Source organism: Emydura macquarii, unplaced genomic scaffold (genome assembly GCF_026122565.2).
Source record: "Emydura macquarii macquarii isolate MOO-44397 ecotype Brisbane River unplaced genomic scaffold, CSIRO-AGI_Emac_v2 contig_2676, whole genome shotgun sequence".
Classification (NCBI taxonomy): Eukaryota; Metazoa; Chordata; order Testudines; family Chelidae; genus Emydura; species Emydura macquarii.
The window spans coordinates 10,798,523-10,820,681 of NW_027132813.1; the positions used below are offsets into that span (position 1 = coordinate 10,798,523).

Consider the following 22,159-nt stretch of genomic DNA (forward strand, 5'->3'; position numbering starts at 1 on the left):
ATTGAACTCAAGTGGTATGTGTGATACCAGAGAGGTGGTCTAAGGTAAAACTGGTAAACTGGGGTACACTGTTTCATTAGGAGCAGAGAATCTGGGATTTCTGAGGGTATTCAATAATCAGGGGCTGGACATCACACGGGGAGACTTTGAGGGGACTTAGCAGGGGTAGATGTGTTGTCAACCTGCAGGGCAAAGGTAGGGCTGTTATAGCCCAGAGGAAAGTACCTGAATGGCTGACAGGCTGGATGTGTTAGGTAGCCAACTTGCAGCTGACACAGGCAAGACTCCTTTGTGTTAGAGGCAGATAGAAACAAGGTGACTCATAGTCCTCGGAAGCATCACAGGAAGAAAACTGGCTGATTAATAATTTGATTAATGGCTGTGTCCTGTTGTGTCTTCATCACTCTCTGGAGGAGAAGAAAGGCGTTTGATATGGAGACACATTCTCTTCCTAATCTTGAGCAAAAGTGAGGACACTGATTTCTGTCTGGTGGCAAAGAGATCTATGTTTGGAAACCCTCACAGATTGAAAATGATATTATAGATGTTGTTTAATAGCCATTTATATAGTTACATGACATCTCTGCTGATCTGATCTGCTAGGATGTTATCCTTGCTTGCTAGGTACAGGGCAACTGAACAGACATTCCAGATACACCATAATTCAATTGCTCCTTTTGCACATATGAGGATAATGAGCTCCTCCTGACTTCTTAGGTTACATTGCCACTGTGTTGTCCATTACAACTTGTACTATTTTATTCTGGATGTGAGATAGAGAGAGATGCGTAGTTCTTAACTCTAAAATGTTATATAAAGTCTCTTTTTTTGAGAACTCCTAAGTTTTCCAATGAAAACTCAAACTGTTAATCTGCTAAAATGTGTTTCTCACCCATTGATGGAGGCATATGAGGTGACTATTAATTATAGAAATGAAGGAGTGAATGATATCCTTTTCAGGGCAGTTGCATAGTGTGTCCACCATGTCAAGGATGGCAGAACTTATTTCAGGATGGTCCATCTTGCGAACATTCTGTCTGTACTTTATCTGTAATTCAGTGGCCCTCAATGATGTGGAGTTCTCATTCTGAGACTGGCATAAGGTATGATATATATGGCTGAAGCCATGAGATATTACTTTTTGGGTAGGATTTTGAATGAGCAACATTATGGTGGTTTGAAGCTTCAGAAATCTTTCTTTGGGAAGAAATGTTCTGCATGCGAACAAAGAACTGCTCCTATGAAGGGTATTCTCAGTGTAGGAAAAAGGGATTTTTTTCATGTTTTTCAAGAGCCTTAACTTTTCAAAAAAGAGTGGATGTATAATATATGTCCTTAATCAGGTCCTTTTGTCAAGCTCTGATAAGTGAATTGTTCAAATAAGGGTAAACTAAAATATCCTGTTTTCTTAAAGAAGCTGCCATTCCAGATACACACTATATAAAAACCTAGGATGCAAGAAAAACCAAAGGGTAGGACCTTGTACTGGAAATGTTCTTGTCCACCTGTGAAATGAAGATACTTGCAGTGACTTGGTCTGATAAGAGATATAGAAGTATGCATCTATTAGACTGAGAGCTGCAAACCAATCTAGGGTTGAAAGGGAAGAAGGTATAATGGATGTTACAGTCAACATGCAGAAATGGAATTTTCTGGTCATTGAGCTTTCTCAGATTGAATACTGGATGAAGCCCTCCATCTGTCTTCAATATCAGAAAATATCAGGAATTGAAACCCTGATTTCTGAATTCCCTTGGAAACTTCTTTATTGTAGTTGCTCATAACAGGGACTGAATTTCTGGTCTTACACCTTCTCATAGAGAGCTCCCTCACTAGGGAAGAGGGAGGGGGTTGTGTGAAGAAGGATTTTGAACTAAATGGCATGACCTTTTTCTACTATCTGTGGAATTCATGTGTCTGATGTGATGGAATTCTGAATGTTCGGCACTGAGTTCTGTGGATGTTTGGGTGCTCAGCATCCATCCAGGCTGGCTTGGCCAACAATCAGGCAACCTTCAGGGACAGTGAATCACAGCCCATCATTTGATGGGTTATGAAGCACCCCCTGCCTATCAGAAAAAATTAATGGGTTCTCAGAAACCACCGGGCTGCACCAGGAGCAGAGATGGGCATGGGATCAGCCACTTCCAGCTGGGAGGGGATGCTACATGCTGTTCCGTGCAGCGTGAGCAACTCCCCTCCCTTCCACCAGAGACTCTGCTCTTGCCAGCTGGCCAAGCCTGGCTGGCATGCAGGCCAGCCCAGAGCCATGGAGCACACACCCCATAGCAGCGCCAGCCTGCTGGGACACTGCTCTGTGCAGCACGGCAGCTGCCTACAAGACCCCGGCCAGGGGAAAAAGCCTCCCCCTCCCTGTTCAGACTGGCTGGCAGTGGCAGGGGCCAAGTTAACTGGAGCCTCCCTCCTTTCCCTGTGGCTAGTTTCCAGTTCACTTGGGCCCTTGTCCCGGCAGCCAGCAGAGAGGGAAAGCTGCCACCCCCAGCCAACTTCCCTCAGGCAGGATATTGCGCAGAGTTCTAACAGGTTTATGTGAAGATGTATTTCAGTTTGGGACATCAACCCGGGATCGTGTGATTCTGTAGGTGTGCTCCCCATACTCTTAAGGATGGATCTGTGGTAATCAGAGTGAGGGTGGTTCCTGTGAGAACGGGATCCCTGCATGCATGTTGGTGAGTTGTGTCCATCAGAGAGTCTTTGACTCTGGCATTACGAGTTTTTTGTTTAGACCATGTTTGTGTGACTTGTAGATGGTTGTCAGCTATCCTTTAGGTAGTGCATATTTAGGCGCATGTGTTATTCTACAAATGTAGTGGCTGCTATGTAACCTAAAAATTGGAGACATGTGCGTGCAATTATGTCCGGGCTGTTCTTCATCAATGATATTAAATTGGTTATGGTAAGAAACCTGTTCTCTGGTGGTGATGCCCTGGCACTTAGTGAGTCCTAGATGTGCTCCTATGAATTCCAGTTGTTGTACTGGATTCAAAGGAGATTTTTTTTGTTTATTTTTAGCCCTAGTTCTTGAAAAAGTGACATTGTTTGTTGAGTAACTTGAATAGCTTGTGTTTGATTCTGTGCTTTTATCAGGCAGTCATCTAGATATGGGACTATTATTACCCCCTGCCTGCATAGATGTGCTACCACTACAATGAACAATTTTGAAAATATCCTTGGTACTGTGGAAAGGCCAAAGGCTAGTACCTTGTATTGGTAATGGTTGTGTGCTGGATGGATTGTTACATGGAAATACGCATTTTGCAGATCAAGGACTGTAAACCCATCCCTTTACTCCAGTGCTGGTATTATAGTAGATAGTGTGACCATCCTGAATCTTTGTACCATTACAAACTTGTTGAGTCTTCTGAGATCTAAGATTGGGTCTCCATCCCGTTTTTCTTTTGGGTTAAAAAGTAGTGAGAGAGTAGAAGCTCCTCTCTCTGTGTCATGAGGGTAAATGTTCTATGGTACCTAGAAGTAGAAGATGGTACACTCCTTCTTGTAATAGGTGCTTGTGACATCGGTCCCTGAAGAGGGATGGGGAAGAGGGTTGCATAGGGGGGATAGAGATAAATGGGATGGAATATCCTGATCATGGGTGACTGGGCAACAAAATATCAGATGAAATTCAGTGTTGATAAATGCAAAGTAATGCACATTTCAAAACATAATCCTAACTATACATATAAAATGATGGGGTCTAAGTTAGCTGCTATCACTCAAGAAAGATATCTTGGAGTCACTGTAGATAGTTCTCTGAAACATCCACTCTATGTGCAGTGGCAGTCAAAAAAGCTAACAGAATGTTGGGAATCATTAGCAAAGGGATAGATAATCAGATAGAAAATACTATATTACCTCTTTATAAAACCATGGTATGTCCACATCTTGAATACTGCATGCAGATCTGGTTGCCCCATCTTAAAAAACATATATTGTTATTGGAAAAGGTACAGGAAAGGGTATCAAAATGATTAGGGGTATGGAAATGCTTCCTTATGAGGAGAGATTAATAGGACTTCTCAGCTTGGAAAAAAGACAACTAAGGGGGGATATGATAGAGGTCTATAAAATCATGACTGGTTTGGAGAAAGTAAATAAGGATGTGTTATTTACTCCTTCTCATAACCCAAAAACTAGGGGTCACCAAATGAAATTAATAGGCAGCAGGTTTAAAACAAACAAGAGAAAGTATTTCTTCACACAATGTACAGTCAACCTGTGGAACTCCTTGCCAGAGGAATTTGTGAAGGCCAACAGTATAATGGGGCTCAAAAAAGAATTAGATAAGTTAATGGAGGATAGGTCCATCAATGGCTATTAGCCAGAATAGGGAGGGATTGCTGTTTGCCTGAGGCTGGGAATGGCCGACAGGATGGATCACTTGATGATTATCTGTCCTATTCATTCCCTCTGAAGCACCTGGCATTGGTCACTGTCGGAAGACAGAATACTGGGCTAGATGGACCATTGCTTTTTATGTTCTTATCATATGATCTCTAATGTCCATTTGTATGATGAAATAGACACATGTAAGTGTTGAAAATGGTGTAGTCAATGTCCAAATTGGATGGTTGGTGTCATCAGCACTGAGTAGTGAGGGAGGTCATTGAGGCCCTTGACCAACATTTCAAAATTGTTGTTTCATGGACAACAGTTGTGATGTTGAGGTCTGTTGATGGGACTGCCGTCGTCTTTTTGATCTTTGTTTGTTATGCTGTGGTTCATAATGTCTTTGTTGGTGGGTGTACTGTTGGTACTTGTGCTGATATGGCTGATACCTGAATTGTTTTTTCCTTGTTGCAGGTATGTATATACCAAGTGTGCACAATGTGGCTCATGAGTCCTTCAAGGTATGGAGGACCTCATCAGTCTTTGCAGCAGAGTTTCACCTTATCACCAGCCAGACTCCCAGAAAGAATTCTCTGTAGTAACTCAGAACCCCATCTAACATCCCATAATAGGCCATTGGGCATATTTACTGCTAGCAGTCAAAGATCAGTCAATTGCCAAATTAGGCTGTCCCATCATACCATCCCCTCCATAAACTTATCAAGCTCAGTCTTGAAGTCAGCTAGGTTTCTTGCTCCCCTTGGAAGGTTGTTCCAGAACTTCACTCCTCTGATGGTCAGAAACCTTCATCTAATTTCAAATCTAAACTTCATGATGCCAGTTTATATCCACTTGTTCTTGTGGCTGGTGCTGAACTTAAAGAACTCCTCTCCCTCCCTGGTATTTATCCCTCTGATGTATTTATAGAGAGCAATCATATCTCCCCTTCACCTTCCTTTGGTCAGGCTAAACAAGCCAAGCTCTTTGAGTCTCCTCTCATAAGGCAGGTTTTCCATTCCTTGGATAATCCTAGCAGCTCCTCTCTTCAATTGTTCCTGTTTGAATTCATCTCTCTTAAACATGGTAGACCAGAACTGCACACAGTATTCCAAATGAGATCTGACCAACACCTTGTATAACGGTACTAACACCTCCCTAACTCTACTGGAAATACTTTGTCCGATGCATCCTAGGACCGCATCAGCTTTTTTCATGGCCATATCACACTGGCAGTCCATAGTCATCCTGTGATCAACCAATAGGCCAAGTCCTTCTCTTCCTCTGTCACTTCCAACTGATGCATCCCCAGCTTATAGCAAAAGTTCTTGTTATTAGTCCCTAAGTGTATGACCTTGCACTTTCCACTCTTAAATTTCATCCTATTTCTATTACTCCAGTTTACAAGGTCATCCAGATCATCTTGTATGGTCTTTCTATGTATTACCAATACCTCTCAATTTTGTGTCATCTGCAAACTTTATTAGCACACTCTCACTTTTTGTGCCAAGGTCGGTAATAAAAGGTTAAATAAGATTGGTCCCAAGACCGATCCCTGAAGAACTCCACTAGTAACCTCCCTCCAGCCTGACAGTTCATCTTTCTGTATAACTCATTGTAGTCTCTCCTTTAACAGTTCCTTATCTACCTTCCAATTTTCATATTTATCTCCATCTTTTCCAATTTAACTAATAATTCCCCATGTGGAACCATATCAAATGCCTTACTGAAATCTAGGTAAATTAGATCCACTGCATTCCCTGTATCTTAAAAAAATCTGTTATCTTCTCAAAGAAGGAGATCAGGTTGGTCTAGCATGATCTACCTTTTATAAAACCATATTGTATTTTGTCCCAATTACGGTTAACCTCCATGTCCTTAACTACTTTCTTTTTCAAAATTTTTCCAAGACTTTGCATATTACTGAGGCCAAACTAACTGGCCTGTAATTACCTCGATCACTTTTTTTCCCTTTCTTAAAAATAGGAACTATGTTAGCAATTTTCCAGTCATATGGTACAACTCCTGAGTTTACAGATTCATTAAAAATCATTGCTAATGGGCTTACAATTTCACATGCCAGTTCCTTTAATATTCTTGGATGGAGATTATCCAGGCCCCCTGATTTAGTCCCATTAAGCAGTTTGATTTTGGTTTTACCTCAGATTTGGTAATTTCTACCTTCATATCCTCAGTCCCATTAGCCCCCCTGACACTATCCCTAAGATCTTCATTAGCCTCTTTAAAAACTGAGGCAAAGCATTTGTTCAGATATTGGGCTATGCCTAGATTATCCTTAACCTCCTCCCCAACCCCAGTGCTTAGCGGTCCCACTCTTTGTTTTCTTCCTGTTTTCTGCAGTGTAGACTTATATTAGGGCTGTTTGCTCCATTGATTTGCTGCCTCCATAACAAAGGAGTTAGAAGGGGAAGTGGATAAAAAGAAATTCCATACCTTTAGAGGTGATGTAATATTTTTTGTCTATCCTCTTACAAGTGGGTGAAATGGTTGCTGGTGTTTGCCAGATGTTTTTGGCTGGCTCCAAAAGCGCTTTGTCAATTGGTAAAGCTATTTTTAATGAGGCAGTGGTGTGAAGAATTCACAACAGCTTGTGGTGCGTTTCAGTGACCTCTAGTTGTATAGTTATATAGTTATAACTGCTTTACTCCCCTTTGAGATTCCCCTTTTTATGCATCCAGTTTCACTTAGTTCCTTTGGGCACAATGTCACATTGGAAGCTTATGTTCAGATGATTATTGACCATGACCCCCAAATCTTTTCAGATTCACTGCTTTCCAGGATAGAGTCCTCCATCCTATATGTATGACCTACATTCTTTGTTCCTAGATGAATACATTTACATTTAGCAATATTAAAAGGCATATTGTATGCTTGTGCCCATTTTACCAAGTGATTCAGGTTGCCCTCTTCATTATTTATCACTCCCCAATTCTTGTGTCATCTGCAATCTATATCTAAGATGTTTTTATGTTTTCTTCCAGGTCACTGATATAAGTATTAAATAATGTAGGCAAAGAACAGATCTCTACAGGACTCCTCTGGAAGCACACCCACTCGATGATTCCTCATTTACAATTATATTTTTCCCCAAATACAGAACAGAAATATTTATTGAACACTCCTACCTTTTCTGCATTATTATTGATAATTCTTCCATTTCCATGTAGTAGTGGACCAATACCATTATCTGGATTCTTTTTGTTCCTAGTATATTTAAAAACCTTTTCCTTGTTGTCTTTAACTATGCTGGCCCTAGATTTCTCCTTGTGTCCCTTTGCTTCTCTTTTTATAACCCTGCCCCCAAAATGTTTGGGAAAGTGGAAGAGAAGAGGTTAGAAGGAAGAATGAGCATTCTAAGAATAGAACTATACTGCAATCTGAGGTGTGACAGCAGCATGGATAGACCTACCTGCACTAGCTTTACAGCACTAGCACAGCTAAACATAGCAGGGTAGATGCAGCAGCATGGGCTTCAAAGTGGGCTAGCCAAATTAATACACACCCAGTGGCCCCAGTATGCTTGCACAGCTTGCACTGATGCCTGTGGCACTGCATCTACACTGATAGTTTTATTCTTGTTAGTGTGGGTAAAGCTAGAGTAGGTCCATCTGTGCTGCTCCCACACTGATTGCAGTGCAGACATACCTACTGGGGCTCTGTTATAAGAAGGTTCCACAATTTACGCTGCACCAGTTGGCATGTCCCATGAGTGGAAATGTGCAAAAGACACTTGAACAGAATTATAGCTCTTGTTGCCAAATGAAATCCTGTACAGTTTTATTACACATGAGGACACTGGAGAATGCAAAAGGTCAAATTCTGTCTTAAAATGGTAAAAATGAAGCCAATAGATTTGTACCAGTGTAAGTGAGGAGCCATCATGTTTGACAATCAGGCCCTGGAAAAATATGCATGTATACATTGAGAATGGCAAAATTTTCCTAGTCACTGTTTTTGCAAAAAATGAAAATTCACTTCACATCAATTGTAGGTTGGTTAAATTTTCTTTAATGAAAATCAGTTTTCTATAGCAAAACAGCTTTTGCAAAATTCACCAGAAACAAAGCCAAAAATTGTACATCACTGTGGCAGTGGGAAAAAATAACTGTATACATTTTTGCTATGTAGTAATAATTTTATTTTACACCATCCTGACAACTGGTTTTTCTACTGCATCCTGTTCTTCCACCTAAGCATGAAGGTCTCACTTTTTATCAAATCGGTGTTTTAACAGTGTTCTGACATACATTCTATGGGCCTGATTCTTTTCTCAGTTATACTGGTTTTACACCTAATCCTATTGGCTTCAATGAAGTTATTCCTGATTTGCACTTATGTAACAATTGCAAGAATCAGGCTCAAACTTATATTACCATTTAAATCTCTACTGAATTTGGCTCTGCAATTTCCATGTTGTTTGTACCCACTTAAACCAGATTTTAATTTGGTACCATGTGCACAATAACTGAAAAAACTGGAAAACTATAGTTAAAAAAAAGATAAGCTCTATTTTTACACTACCTCACTGTCATCACAAATGTCCTCATGGCTAAAGTAGCTTTTTGCAACATGCAGGAGAGCTTCTTCAGGCCAGTTGTCATACCAGTCAACTGTACAGCAATTAACAATAGCAGGATATGTCCGACAAAGTTGACGGAAGTTAAGTCCTGCAGGACTTGTCGCCAAAACAATATGAAGCTTGCTACGCACTCTCTGAAATAAAGGTTTAATTTTGGGAGAAGGAATTACAGTTACATGGCGCTTTTCCCAAACCAGTTTGCTGTTTTGAATTATGTTATTTTAAAAAATTGTTAAGATTACCACTTTTTACTAATATAAGACTCTCGTCTTTAAGTGACAACGATACTGTACCTATACATGATCAACAATATATGGATTTACGACTATAAAAAACACAGTACAAAATATTAAAATACCTAAAAGAAAAGGCAGATAGCTCAAATACTTCACAAATTTACTAGCTTATAATATCCTTATTCCTGAATCCTACACGTGCATAATTCTTAGAGCGAACAGGAGTTACACATTCATATGGACTGCAGAATCAGACCTCGGTTGTGATGGAAATTTGTTGACATACTGTGACACCCTGTAATCATGTTCACCATTTTTTGGTTATGATATATTTTGTACAAAGTATACCTTGTGAGTTATCATTTGAAAATCTGCTGAATATCATTTTTATAAGCTGCTTATAGTCTGCTGAATATCATTGTTCTGTTAAGATGTGTGTAAAACTATGAGATTTTACTGTATGATTGCTACTGGAATATGTTGTAATTCTGGGTAACACCCACAAATCAACTTCTCAAAGACAAAGATACACTGGCACATCAGCAAACTGCTAAAGGGCCATTACTTACTTAATTGCCTATTCACCAGCAGAGGGGAATGTATAAATAAAGAATTTACATTTCCTCCCATAAAGACTTCAAACCTCACATATGTGGAAGACTGATCGTTTGTACCTCAGTGGGGGATAATCCTCAAAAAGAGGAGTGGGATATAAGAATGGGAGACACTGATCTCCACCTCACCTCTTCCCCTCCATCTCCACTGATGGCAACTACATTGCTTGAAAGACAAAAGAAACTTCATTGAATTGTTGAAGTGGCCTGGCCTGGAGGTTTTCCAGCCAGCACAGACTGTTGTAAGTAAGTGATGAGAAAAACTCCTTTTTGCTTTTAAACCTATTAGCCTTGGTAAAGTTTAGGAATTAACTTGCGTGTTTATCCTTTTATTTCTTTTGTAACCAATTCTGATTTTTAGCCTTATCACCTGTAATCACTTAAAATCTATCTTTCTCTAATTAATAAACTTGTTTTATTGTTTTATCTAAGTCACCATATTTTGATTGAAATGCTTGGGAATCTCTATTTAGGTCAACAAGCCTAGTGCATAAACATTACCCAGTGTTGGAATGTCAGACTATCTAAGAATTTATACTGTCCAGGGGACTACAGAGCAGTATGAGATGCACATTTCTGGGGTGCAAGGCTGGGACTGGGGATATGTGGGTGTCACACTGTATGTAAATCATGGCTGGCTGGACATAGCATTCATGTATTCCACAGGGAGTGACTTTACATGCTAGTGGCTGTAAGTGAGCAGAGCCTGAAAGAGTTGACGTTCACCACCAAAGCAGTGTAAAAAACATTCCAGACTGGAGAGCTAAGGGGACACAGCAGTCCAGACTGCATCTCAGGAAATGTCACACATACCATTTATTTTATTTTATTTTTATGAAGAAGAAAAAATATTTCAGTGAATCAAATACTTAAGTAAGCAGCTTAGATGGTTAAATGGAAAACCAAGGGTGAAATATGATGAAAAATATAAATTTTAAAATTCAAAACTACCACTATTTAAAAATTATACATAATAATATATAAACATGTAGGAAAATTTTCAAAACTCCAAAGTTCTATTTTTCAAGAGTGATTTAAGTGCTGTAGTAACTTTTGACTTAGATTCCTGAGCCAAGTAGGCATGTTTGAAAATGTTGCCTGCAGTCCTAGCTACAGCTATCTGCTCTTGCTCACACACTGATGACAGTGGCAAAGCTACTGTTCAACCGGAACAGGGTCTAGCCCTTGGATATTTTGATAAAAAAGTTTCAAATCCTTTAAAATTAATGTATTTGAAATAGTACCTGTAGGAAGAATGAAAGAATAGTTTCTCTGCTGTTAGAGTAGTTAGCCTTTTCGGCAACAGCTGTAAGCTTCACAACAATACCTTCCAATTCCTCCTTATCAAACAAATCAAGCACTTCTCCAGAATTGAGAATGCAACTCAGATGTTCTAAAAAAGATTCCTGGGGTAAAGAACAGCAATTAGCAATCCGTGCATAGCTTGTTACTTATTTCCTTGTAAAACTAATACATTATAACATAAAGCATTTTTTGGGCTGCAGATTTGTTACAGTGGTAAAAATCTCACAGATACTGTGATTTTTCTATTTATCTGTGACTTTTATTTGTGTCTGTGATTTTAATAAAGGGGAGCTTTCCAAACAGTGGATCACGAACCAGTATGTGGTGGGAAGATTCTAAACAGGCCACCAACTCCATGTGCAGAAGAGGCTGGGCATGGCGAGGAGCTGGAGAGCAAGCCTGCTCCCCCCTTCCCCTCATCCTATATGACCTGGTGCAAAGGGTTGCCGTGCTGCTCAGGTTTGACATGATTGCCAAGCCAAATTTGAGCGAGTGGCATTATGACAGGTCAGAGTCACAGCACTACTCACTCAGGTTTGGCTCAGTCACATTTTTGTCATGACAGAGGGGTGGCCAGGCCAAACCTGAGTGGTTCTGCAAAGTTGTGTGCCAGGTTGCAATCCCTGGATTGAGGCGCCTGGCCCAGTCCCATGGGACAGGAGCCACTTCTGTGGGTGAGTGCAGGGCAGAGATGCTCTCCAGCTCTCCCAGATCTGCCCCAGGGCCTCTCCTCTGCACTGGGCAGGGATTAGGTTTGCAGTCCTGGAGCAGAGGAAGCTACTGTGGGTGGTCAGTGCTCCCTCTGCAGGACAAGAATGAGGTAGCGGTGATGGAGGGATTTATGTAGACTGTATTTAAAGAGGCATAGCTGACTTTTCATACTGTGACTTTACACACCATTTTCCTCTAAACACATGACTTTTACTAAATTTACCAGGACTGCTCTATGATTTATCACTTCTTTTTTTTTATCAAAAATCTGCAGTGCTAAGCATTACTGTATTTAGATTACCATTAGGATGGGTGGACCAGTTTAGAAAAAGAGGAATTAACCCAAATCTTCGCCCGCAACTCAAATAAAACCTGAAGCTTCTCTAAAATGAAAAAAAACTTTAGGTTATTTCATAATTTTCATATGTTTTCTCACCCTGCTTTTTGGCTAAAACTGGAAAAAGAAATACCACAAAAGAGGCCATTCTCTTATTGCCTCTGACCATCAGGTTTCCAGTCCAGTTGTCAGAGCAAAGAGATTTGCTCTGCACAAGGACCAGAACAAAGTCTTGAGAAATGTTTAGATGATACCCAGTCACTGATAGTACCAAATATTAGGTTCATGTCTTCATTTGGCACATACATATAATATACACAAATTCAAAAAATTAAACATAATGATGCATGCAGGTACATGAAACTCATGGCCACAAGTGCCTTTTGAACCATATAATCAAATACTTAGTTCTTTCAACTATTTGGTAACTAATCACACTTATTGAAGTTTATGATAATTGCATTTCCCTCTTTCTGTTCAAATTGGTGCCTATTTTTTCACATCAGTGTGAAATAAAAACACAGTTTAGGAAAAAGAAAGTTTCTCACTATATAGCATATGGTTGGAGCCCAATACTTCACCACTGAAGTCAATAGGAGTTTTGTTATTAATTTTAAAAGGATGTAGGACCAAACTTTTAAAGAGCCCGATTTTCAGCCCATGATCTCCATTTGTTTCTACAAAACATGCTTGTGTCTGCACAAAGATAGAATTCTAAAACAAGTATGCATGCATGTGTTCTAACTTTAGTAAAAACATCATGTAGCAGATGTAATAAAGTGTTTACCTGAACTATATCTGAATCAGTGATGAGAAAAACAGTGTTCAGGCCTTCCAGCCCTGTTTGTCTATAGATGCTTTTCAGGTCCTCTCTGAAATCTGTGTAGCTGTAACTGCGGGTAACACACAATCTAAAGAGACTACAGTTTGATAAGTAACAGGCTAGGGTTGCACAGGTTATTTTCCCATTTCCATCCAGGCCAACCTGAAGAAAAATATCAGTTACTTTTTTATATACATATATACACATACACACACACATACTCATGCAGATGGTTTGAGAACCCTTTCACAATGTAGTACACTGAGAAGGAAAAATATAAAATTAAATAACTGTACAACTATAGATATTAGAGAGACAAGATCGGTGAGGTAATATCTTTTATTCTGTTGCTGAGAGAAGATGGTCCAATAAAAGTTATTACTTCACCCAGCTTGCTTTTCTCCTGGAACCAACACTGCTGCAACAACACTGCATACAACTACAAATATGACTTTCAGGTCAGCAGATATTGCTGCAGCAGTTATGCCACTTGAGTGTGTAGCTCTGGAAGGTAGCATGCAGATGTCTCGACTTTTTCTATGCACCAGTTTATTTGCTTCATTTAGAGTACAGAGTTAACATAAATGCTACACAGAAGGACATGAGAGACATTTAAACCCCCTTGAACAGTTCCATTCACTTGAGGCAATTCTGAATTCATTATTAATAACATTTACCTTTGGATGGAGATATTAATCCACAAAAGTTTCAACACTTTTTAGAAGAGCAGATAAATAGTATTAATCTCATTTTACAGACAGATACACTGAGGCATAGAAAGGTTAAGCTGTCTGCCTACAGTCACAAAATGAGTCACTGGTATAGACAAAAACAGAACCTAGATCTTCTAACTTCAGGCTCTTGCCATAGCTGCTGCTTCTTCTTCTTTTGCTTTATGCCACTTTTCCTGGTGAGGGTCACAGTGTCAGGATGAAGATTAAGGAGTACCAAACCTCCCTTTCCTTGGTAACAGGTTCCAGCTCCTTCAGGGGGATTCCCAGGTATTCCCAGGCCAGCCAGGAGATATAATCCCTCCAATGTTTCCTGGGTCGGCCTTGGGACCTCCTCGCAGTGGGATGTGCTCCGTATAGTTCCAAAGGAAGCCTACCAGTAGGCATCCTTATCAAGTGCCCAAACCACCTCAGGTGACTCTTCTCAATCTGGAAGAATAGTGGCTCTACTCAGAGGCTCTCCTAAATAGGTGAGCCACTCTCCCTAACTCAGAGAGTCAGCCCAGCCACCCTGCAGAGTAACTTCATTTCTTCCACTTGTACCCACAATCTCATCCTTTTGGTCATTACCCAAAGTTCATGACCATAGGTAAAGACAGGAGCATAGATTGACCTGTAAACCGAGAGCTTGGGCCGAAAACTTAGCTCCTGCTTCACCACCACGGATTGGTACAGCTCCTGCATCACTGCCACTACCATGCTAATCTGCTGGTCAATCTCACACTCCTGCTTACCATCACTCATGAACAAGAGCCCTAGATACTTAAACTCTTCTATAAAGGGCAGCTGCTCCCCCTTCATCTGTAGCGAATACTCCACTTTCTTCTGGGCAAAAACCATGACCTCTGATTAGGAGGTGCTGATTCTCGTCCCAGCCGCTTCATACTTGGCAGCGAAGTGTTAAAGTGCATGTCGGAAATCACAGTCTGAAGATGCAAGAAGGATAACATCATCTAAGAGCAGAGATGGCACCTTCAAGTTCCCATATCAGATACAGTTCCCAACAGGGCTGCACCTTGATATCCTCTCCATGAAGATCACAAACAGGAATGGGAACAGGGCGCACCCTTGGCACAGTACAATGCCCACCTTGAATGAACTTGACAATGCCAAGAATGTGGACACAACTCTCATTCTGGGAATAGCGGGACTGGATAGCACACAGTAGTGGCACTGGCACCTCATATTCCCACAGCACTTCCCACAGGACATCTCGGAAAATGCAATTATAAGCCTTCTCCAGGTCCACAACACAAAGGTAGTCCGGGTTAGCAAACTCCCACAATTCCTCAAGTAAACCATCTTGCCTCCTAAATCATCATCAGATACTGTAATAAAGAGCAGGCAAGTGTATTTAGAGCTAGAGTCACAAAAGGATTTAGGCGTCTAACTGCCACTTCGGCCCCCTAAATCACAGAATTAGACCCCACTGGGATTCACAAAATCCCTGGTTAGTTGCCCTTGAACCCTGTAGGTACCTAAAAATCACTCTCTGTCTAATTTTTTTGCAGTAAAAGTTCCCTAATCACCTATGTTTCTGCTTCTGAGCATGTGCACTGCAGCTTCATGCCAGGTATCTGTATGCCTATGACGATTTATATAGTCCATACTGGCCCTTATGTCTGTCATTATTTGGAGGGACTGACTTTCTATCATGAGAGGGAAGTTATGACCCTGAGCTCCAAATGTCCACATGAAGGATGGACTCCTGAATGGTCCAGCTTCCCTAGATAGTATGATCTTGCAGATGAGTGCCACATTCTAGAAGGGATGTGTCTGAAGCCACCATGACAGTGGGGAGGAGAGGTTGATGTTACTCCTGAGCATACCATGTCTGGATTCTTCCACAAGTCAAGGGAAAGTAGCATATGACATGGAATGAAAAAATGTTTGTTTAGATGGTGTCTGCTGGAGTTATAAACTGTTTTCAGCCAGGTCTAGGTGTAGGTGAGATGTAGGTGAGAGCATGTAGGTGACAAAGATCCATGCTGTCATAGGGCAAGGAATTATAGACTTGAGCTGGCAGTGACCTCAGAATTTAATTCAACTCAGCAGATTAAATGAGACAGAGTGAGGAATTCTCTGGTAGGTAAACTCTGGATGTCATTGCATTGAGAATAGTCCCTATGAGCTCTATCCATTGCATGGATAAGAGGGAGGACTTCCTGGTATTGTACTGAAGGCTAAGCATATTGAATAGGGTTATAGCTTTCTTGACAGCACTTCAAACTTCATTGTAGAAATGTCCTCTGAGAAGCCAACCATCGAGATAGGAGAAGATGATCACTCCCCATCGATGAAGCTGTGCGGCAATTATCTCCACAACTGCTGTGAACATGCAGGGAGCAGTCTCCATCTATTCTTCTCTTTTGAGGACCAGGAAGTATTTGTAATAGAATCACCTTCCTCTGCATTGAAAGGAAACTGATTCCACAGCTCTAATGCAGAGGAGGGACAGAACCTCTTGTCTCAGAAAAAGTTTGAGAGACAGGTACCTGAAAATGGAGAGGGAAGGGAAGTATGGAGTGGAAATGGATGGAGTAGCCTAATTTTATAATCTCTAAAACCTGTCTGTTAGAAGTAATCTGCTCCCAAGAGGTGTGGAAATGAGAGAGATGATTTCCAAAAGGTTGGAGGACGGATTAGGTCAGATGATGCAGCATTAGATCCAGAACAAGGGGATGTTCTTGACTCTCAACCAAGGCATGAAAACGAATGCTTGACTGATGATGGCTGTTGCACTGATACAGGTGAAGTAGTTCAGAATTTTTCCTTCCACATTCTGGGTTTCTTTTTAGGTGATTCTGGTGATCTGTAATAGGCAGAAAATTGAAACGCATGGGATCTCTAGATTGCCTAAGACTGACTAATTCTTCTTTTGTTTGCAGGTGTGTACATGCCCAGTGAGCAAAGGGTTGCCCTTGGGCTCTTAAGAGAATGTGAAGACTCATCAACTGACTCATTAAACAACTTGAGCCCATCACAGGGAAGATATTCTATAATATTTTGGACCTCATGTGGGCATCCTGAGGACTGTAGCCATGAGGCTTGGCCCATAACTGCAAATGTCAAGATGGAATGAGCTATGGTGTCAGCTGAGTTAAGAGAAGCTTGTAAAGTTATTCTTGTCAGGAGCTGGACCTCAGCAATGATAGTCTTAAACTGTTCCTTGTGTTCTTGTGGAAGATGTTCAATAAAGAATTGGAATTTTGTACAGCTGACGTGATTGTATTTAGCAAGAATCGCCTGGCAATTAGCAATTCTGAATTGCAGAGTGACAGATGAGTAGCTCTTATGATCTAAAAGGTCTAACTGCTTTTGGTTCTTATTATGCCAGGTGGTCTTTGAATGATGCTTCCTGTTTCATTCATTGACTGCATCGACCACCAAAGAGTTAGGGGCAGGATGGGAAAATAAAACTATGAGAACCGTTAGACTGGACATAGTACTTTTTAACCTGCCCTCTTAATGGTTGGGTTTTGCCAGATTGTCTTGGCAGGTTTCAACAATTCTTTATTTACAGGCAGTGCCATTCATGCTGAAGAAAGTGTACAAAGAAGCTTATGCTGGGCCCCTGGACTACTTCTAACAGTATTTGAAGAGTATGTGCCACTCTCTTCATCAAATTCTGAAACTGTTTAAATCATGTACATGAGATGGAGGAGGCATAACGGCTTCATTCAGGGAGGATGGTGAAATATTCACTTGAGAAATGGCATCCTCATCAGCCCCTCTTTCTTGCTCCTCATATTTCTTCCTGTGGTGGAGATTGATATGAGGGAACAGAGGGAACATAAGATTGTCATCTTTGATGTCCATTGAGAGCTAGGTGCCTTGGAGAACATCTGATGGCAGGCTGCCCAGGGATCCTAGAATAGCCATTGGGGAAAGACATAATGAAATGGAGGAGGCATTCAGGCTTGGCCATATGAAGGAGGATGCTGACTAGACTGATTGAATTCACATGGGTCTTTAAGTATTCCTTGAGGAAGCAGGTTCACAAAAGTCAAGCCTAGAATGATAAGCAAAGGAGTCGTGAACAGACATTTGAGAGTCTGAAGAGCTATTATCTGCATTGTCCAAAGGGGGGCAAATGATGGTGGAGTGTTCATCTGTCTATCCATCCCCCTGGATACCAGGGAACCCAGTGGTACTAGTGATAGATGAGATACTAGGGATTATGCAAGCTGTGGTATCGGGGGTCTAACTGAGCTCAATAAGGGAGACTCAAGTTTGTTGGCAATGAATAAGTCTCTGGAGAATCTGAACTCCTGGGATAGTGAATGAAAATGTGCAGAAACTTGATAGTCCCAGACATAGAAGCCTCTGTGGAACCGAGCATAGTGCAAAGTGCGGTGGCACTTGCTGGATTACTGTGTACTGAAGCAGCAGTAGAGGTTGCCAACAGTACCATCTTCTTTTGTACAAAGACTTTGGCCCTTGACATCTGTAGCTCCTCGCTCATGCCTCAAAGGAATGCTTTGGTACCAAATGACATACTGTGCGTCTTACTATGAAGGTTTGAAGGCAACCTCAAAAGAAACAAGTGTTAACTCTGATTTTATCTTGCATTTTATCAGGAAGAACACGGAGAGATGCTAGAAAGTAATATGGTTTAGGAGAATCTTCTTAGTAAGAACAACAAGTGGAAGTTCTGCATAAAACCCCCCACTTCCACTGCGATGCTTAAATTTTTTAAATGTAGAATTATGTAAACATTAAAAAAATGAATTTTCTTACTTGCATCATGTGGCCACCTGGTTGTCGAAATACTCTAGCAGCCCTTGTAGTGTGTTCTACAGCTTCTTTAAAGAACACCATTGAGGTCTGAGGAAGCAAAAAGGACAAGCTCACTTCAATAAGAAAGCACCTGCACATGGCAAGTGGTATTTATAGTAGATAAGTAAGGGGAAGGAGCTACCCTGGGGTACATACCTAGAAGAGCTGGGAGACACAGATCAATTCCCATAATTAGAAAAATGATGATAGATAATAGGCATTTATTTCTTCTCTTTCCTGCCCTCTTGACTGCCTTTCTCATAAAGCCACTTATAGAGATTTCACCATTTTTCAATTTTGTGCAGTATCAGAGTGCAATCCTAGCCTCACTGACATCAATGGTAAAATTCCTATTAACTGAAATGGGGTCACGATGTCACCCCAGATCTTGGGACAGGAAGCCAATTCACTGAAATACTTAATGAAAAACTGTAATTCCAGCTTGACCAGAAGCAAAAAATATACTTGTACTACTTTAACTTTTAGTTAATGAACATGTTTGTGTAGAAATGTCCTTGTTTTTATTAAAAGGTGTTGAAACTGTTGTGGGGATAGCATTGGTCTATGGGGAATAGGGAGACAGCATAAGAAAATGGGAGCATATATCAGAGTTAGACATATCTGTTGACTTCTTTGAGCAGAAATATAACTTGTGAAGATGTTTAACAGAATCACTTGTACTCTGATTAATTTTTAAATTTAAAAAAGTAGCCTATGGCTGAGATGTGATGCTAATTGTGTTTATTATTTTGAAAAATATATATATACTTGAATATATTGTATATACTTCTGCCAATACTAATGTGCAAGTAACTTCTATTAATTTCAATGTGAGCTTATCTGTAGGCAGAATTTGGTCCATATACAATATAACAGCCAAGATACAGGCTGATGTCAAATAAATTGATGTTTACCCCTTTGTATGTCCTCACTAAAAACGTTTGGTCTGCACCCTGGCTATCTCTTGCAAATATTACAGCAACATCCTCCTCTCTAGTCTCTATGTCTTGCTCTTTTTCCTTCTCCAATCCATTCAATATACTACAGCTAAATTATTCTTCTTTGTTGTCCACTTCATTTGTCATTCCTACCATTCAATTCATCCTAGTAGCTTCCATCTCTTTCTGCAGAAAGTTCAAGTTCCTTATCCTCACTTTGAAGAATCTACACATTACCATCCATCTCTACCTCTCAGCACTTATTTTTCCCTATTCCTCTTTTACATGTCACCTTGCCAACTCCATCCTCTTTAATGGTTTCAGCACTGCTTCTCCCCTAACTGTATGCTGGGAGCTTGTGAGAAGCTGTGCTCTACAGCACACAGGAGACACAAACAGCATGTACAAGTCTGACAAATCAACTCCACCCACAGCAGAACTACACCAATGTATCTCTGAATTTGGGGAACTCTGAACTGACAGGTACAGAGAAGTGAAGGCAGAATTTGTACTACGGATCATTGGCAACAAGTCAGTTAGTGAAATTCTCATATAATTTTGGAAGTGTATTATTACTTATTAATCTGATCAAAAAGGAATTTCTATTTTTAAGGTTTTAAGAGGTATTTCATTAATAGTGAGGATAGGAAAGTAAAGATAACTCCTTGATGACATCATAAAAATATTCTGGCAACAAAAATAATGAAATGGCATGCTTTTTTCATTTAATGTTGTCCTTTTACATTTCATGTAATGTTGTCCTTTTTTCATGTAACATTAAATGAAGGAAGGATAGCATAGTTTAACTTTCAAATGGGGAAAAGGAGTGATTTTAAAAAAAAAATATTGTATTAATTTAAAATCTGATTATGACATAATTTCTCATCTCAATGAGTTGTTACATAACAAAAAGTGGTTGGTAGAAAGGAGGATAAGACCACATATCATATGGTAAATGGCCTGTGTAATTCAAGATTAAACTAATGGAATTCGTTTTCTTATGACAGCTGCTATAATTTCACATTTTTTTACTTTATTTCACATTATTATTTTTGAATTAGGGAGAGTTTAACTTTGTCTAGTGATAGTCAGCAACACAGTTATTGTACCAGATTTGTTGATGAGAGACTTACTGTATTTATTTATAAGCTTACTTTGGTGCTCATCACATACCATATTTTAAAATGAATTTATCCTCACAGTATCCTTGGGCTATGTTTCAGAAGGGGAACTGAGATCAGAGAGAATAAGTGACCTGCCTAAAGTCATCAAGGACATCTGTAGCAGAGCTAGAAGTAGAACCCAGATGCTCCTGAGTTTAGTCCAGTGCATTTACCGTATGATCACCCTTCTACTCTTACCAACTGAAACCAATGATCCCAATGAAAATAATAAAATGCCCATAACTAGCCCTCCTGGACTACCTTTTCAAATAAACACACTTGTGCACCTGCCATGCTTGCAAAACCCACACTGGCGTACTTAAATATCAACCACACATAGAAATCAAGTAACTGCATACTATAATAACTGTCCTGTTTGCATATACAAATGTAAACAAGGCACATTATTTTTATCACTACTTACATGCCTATACTTGAAAAAATAGCATTTTGGCATGCTCAAAGTATTTCTAAGATGTTCTCTTCAGAATTTCAATGTAATAGCTACAAATAACAAGCCATCTGTTTACTATACCTCAGTATTTGTTGAACTCATTTTCGTTTGGAATTCTTCCAAGACAGAAACAAGTTTTTTATAGTCAGTGATGTTTCGATAGATTTTACTTTCATGTGGTGTGTTCATATCCAGAAAATCCACAAATATGGTAGATTCTTCCATCAATTTTTCTTTGGTCCATATGATCTATTAAAATACAGCTCAGCATATTAATCTCACTAATTTATATGTAGAAAGCAATGTTCTCTGCTGTTCATAGTCAAATAGTTCTGTCTATTATTGTTTCCTCACAGTTCTCATTATAAGACACTCATTTCAGTTGCTTATAACTTTGCCATATTTAACTGTCTGGACTGAAATTTTCCACACTGGATATCTGTCTAATGATGAATTTTTTTTTTTTTTGAAATTTTCAGTTAGAAAGGTTCAGCCATTTCTGAGAACAAAACTAGGGAAAGTACATTGTTTTGCCATGTTAAAGTGGGGACATTTTCTTCTCAGTGCCTCCATGCTTTGGAGCAGGAACTTTAAATTTGGCAGGTGGAGTGTTGTGTCAGGGATTTATCTTTTCCTGTTACTTTAAAAATCCATCCAAATTTGGCAGTTATAATCCTCTGAAAAACTTCAGTTTGCACTTGCTCAGTAGAGACTTAGAATTTAGTGGTTAAAATCCCTGAAGATTCCATGCTCAACGAACATGCTCCAGCCACTCATAGCTCCTAGTGCTGACGAGACTGTGCATACGATATCCCTACAGAGTGAAGGAGCACACTCCAGTCCAGGACTAGATAGGTTCAGTAGCACTTTGTCCATAAATGCTGCTCTCAGCTGTTACATGTTAGGATAAGGCCAGGTACCAGAACAAAGAGCATGAGGATTGTCTCTCCTGTGCTGTCAATGATCCCCTGTCTGGCTGCCAGGCAGCGTGAACAAAGAAGGGGCCTGACTAGACTGCAGAAGAGACTAAAGCCAGACCAGACAAGATGGAAAGAAATACGTTAGGACAAGGATTCTAGTGAGACTGGGACTGGGTAGGATGAGGGGAACTGTAACTGGGA

The 22,159-nt window shown here is 40.1% G+C and overlaps 1 protein-coding gene across 1 annotated transcript in view; it reads right to left on the minus strand.

Moving 5' to 3' along the window:
• Positions 1-22,159, minus strand: part of DNAH14 (dynein axonemal heavy chain 14) — a 584,657-nt gene that overhangs the window by 178,134 nt on the left and 384,364 nt on the right. The window contains exons 63-67 of the mRNA XM_067564773.1: positions 21,137-21,287; positions 18,445-18,557; positions 12,938-13,135; positions 11,042-11,203; positions 8,890-9,081 (exon numbers count right to left, since the gene is read on the minus strand). Of these exons, the coding sequence (XP_067420874.1) occupies positions 8,890-9,081; positions 11,042-11,203; positions 12,938-13,135; positions 18,445-18,557; positions 21,137-21,287 (816 nt within the window). The remainder of the gene's footprint in view (positions 1-8,889; positions 9,082-11,041; positions 11,204-12,937; positions 13,136-18,444; positions 18,558-21,136; positions 21,288-22,159) is intronic.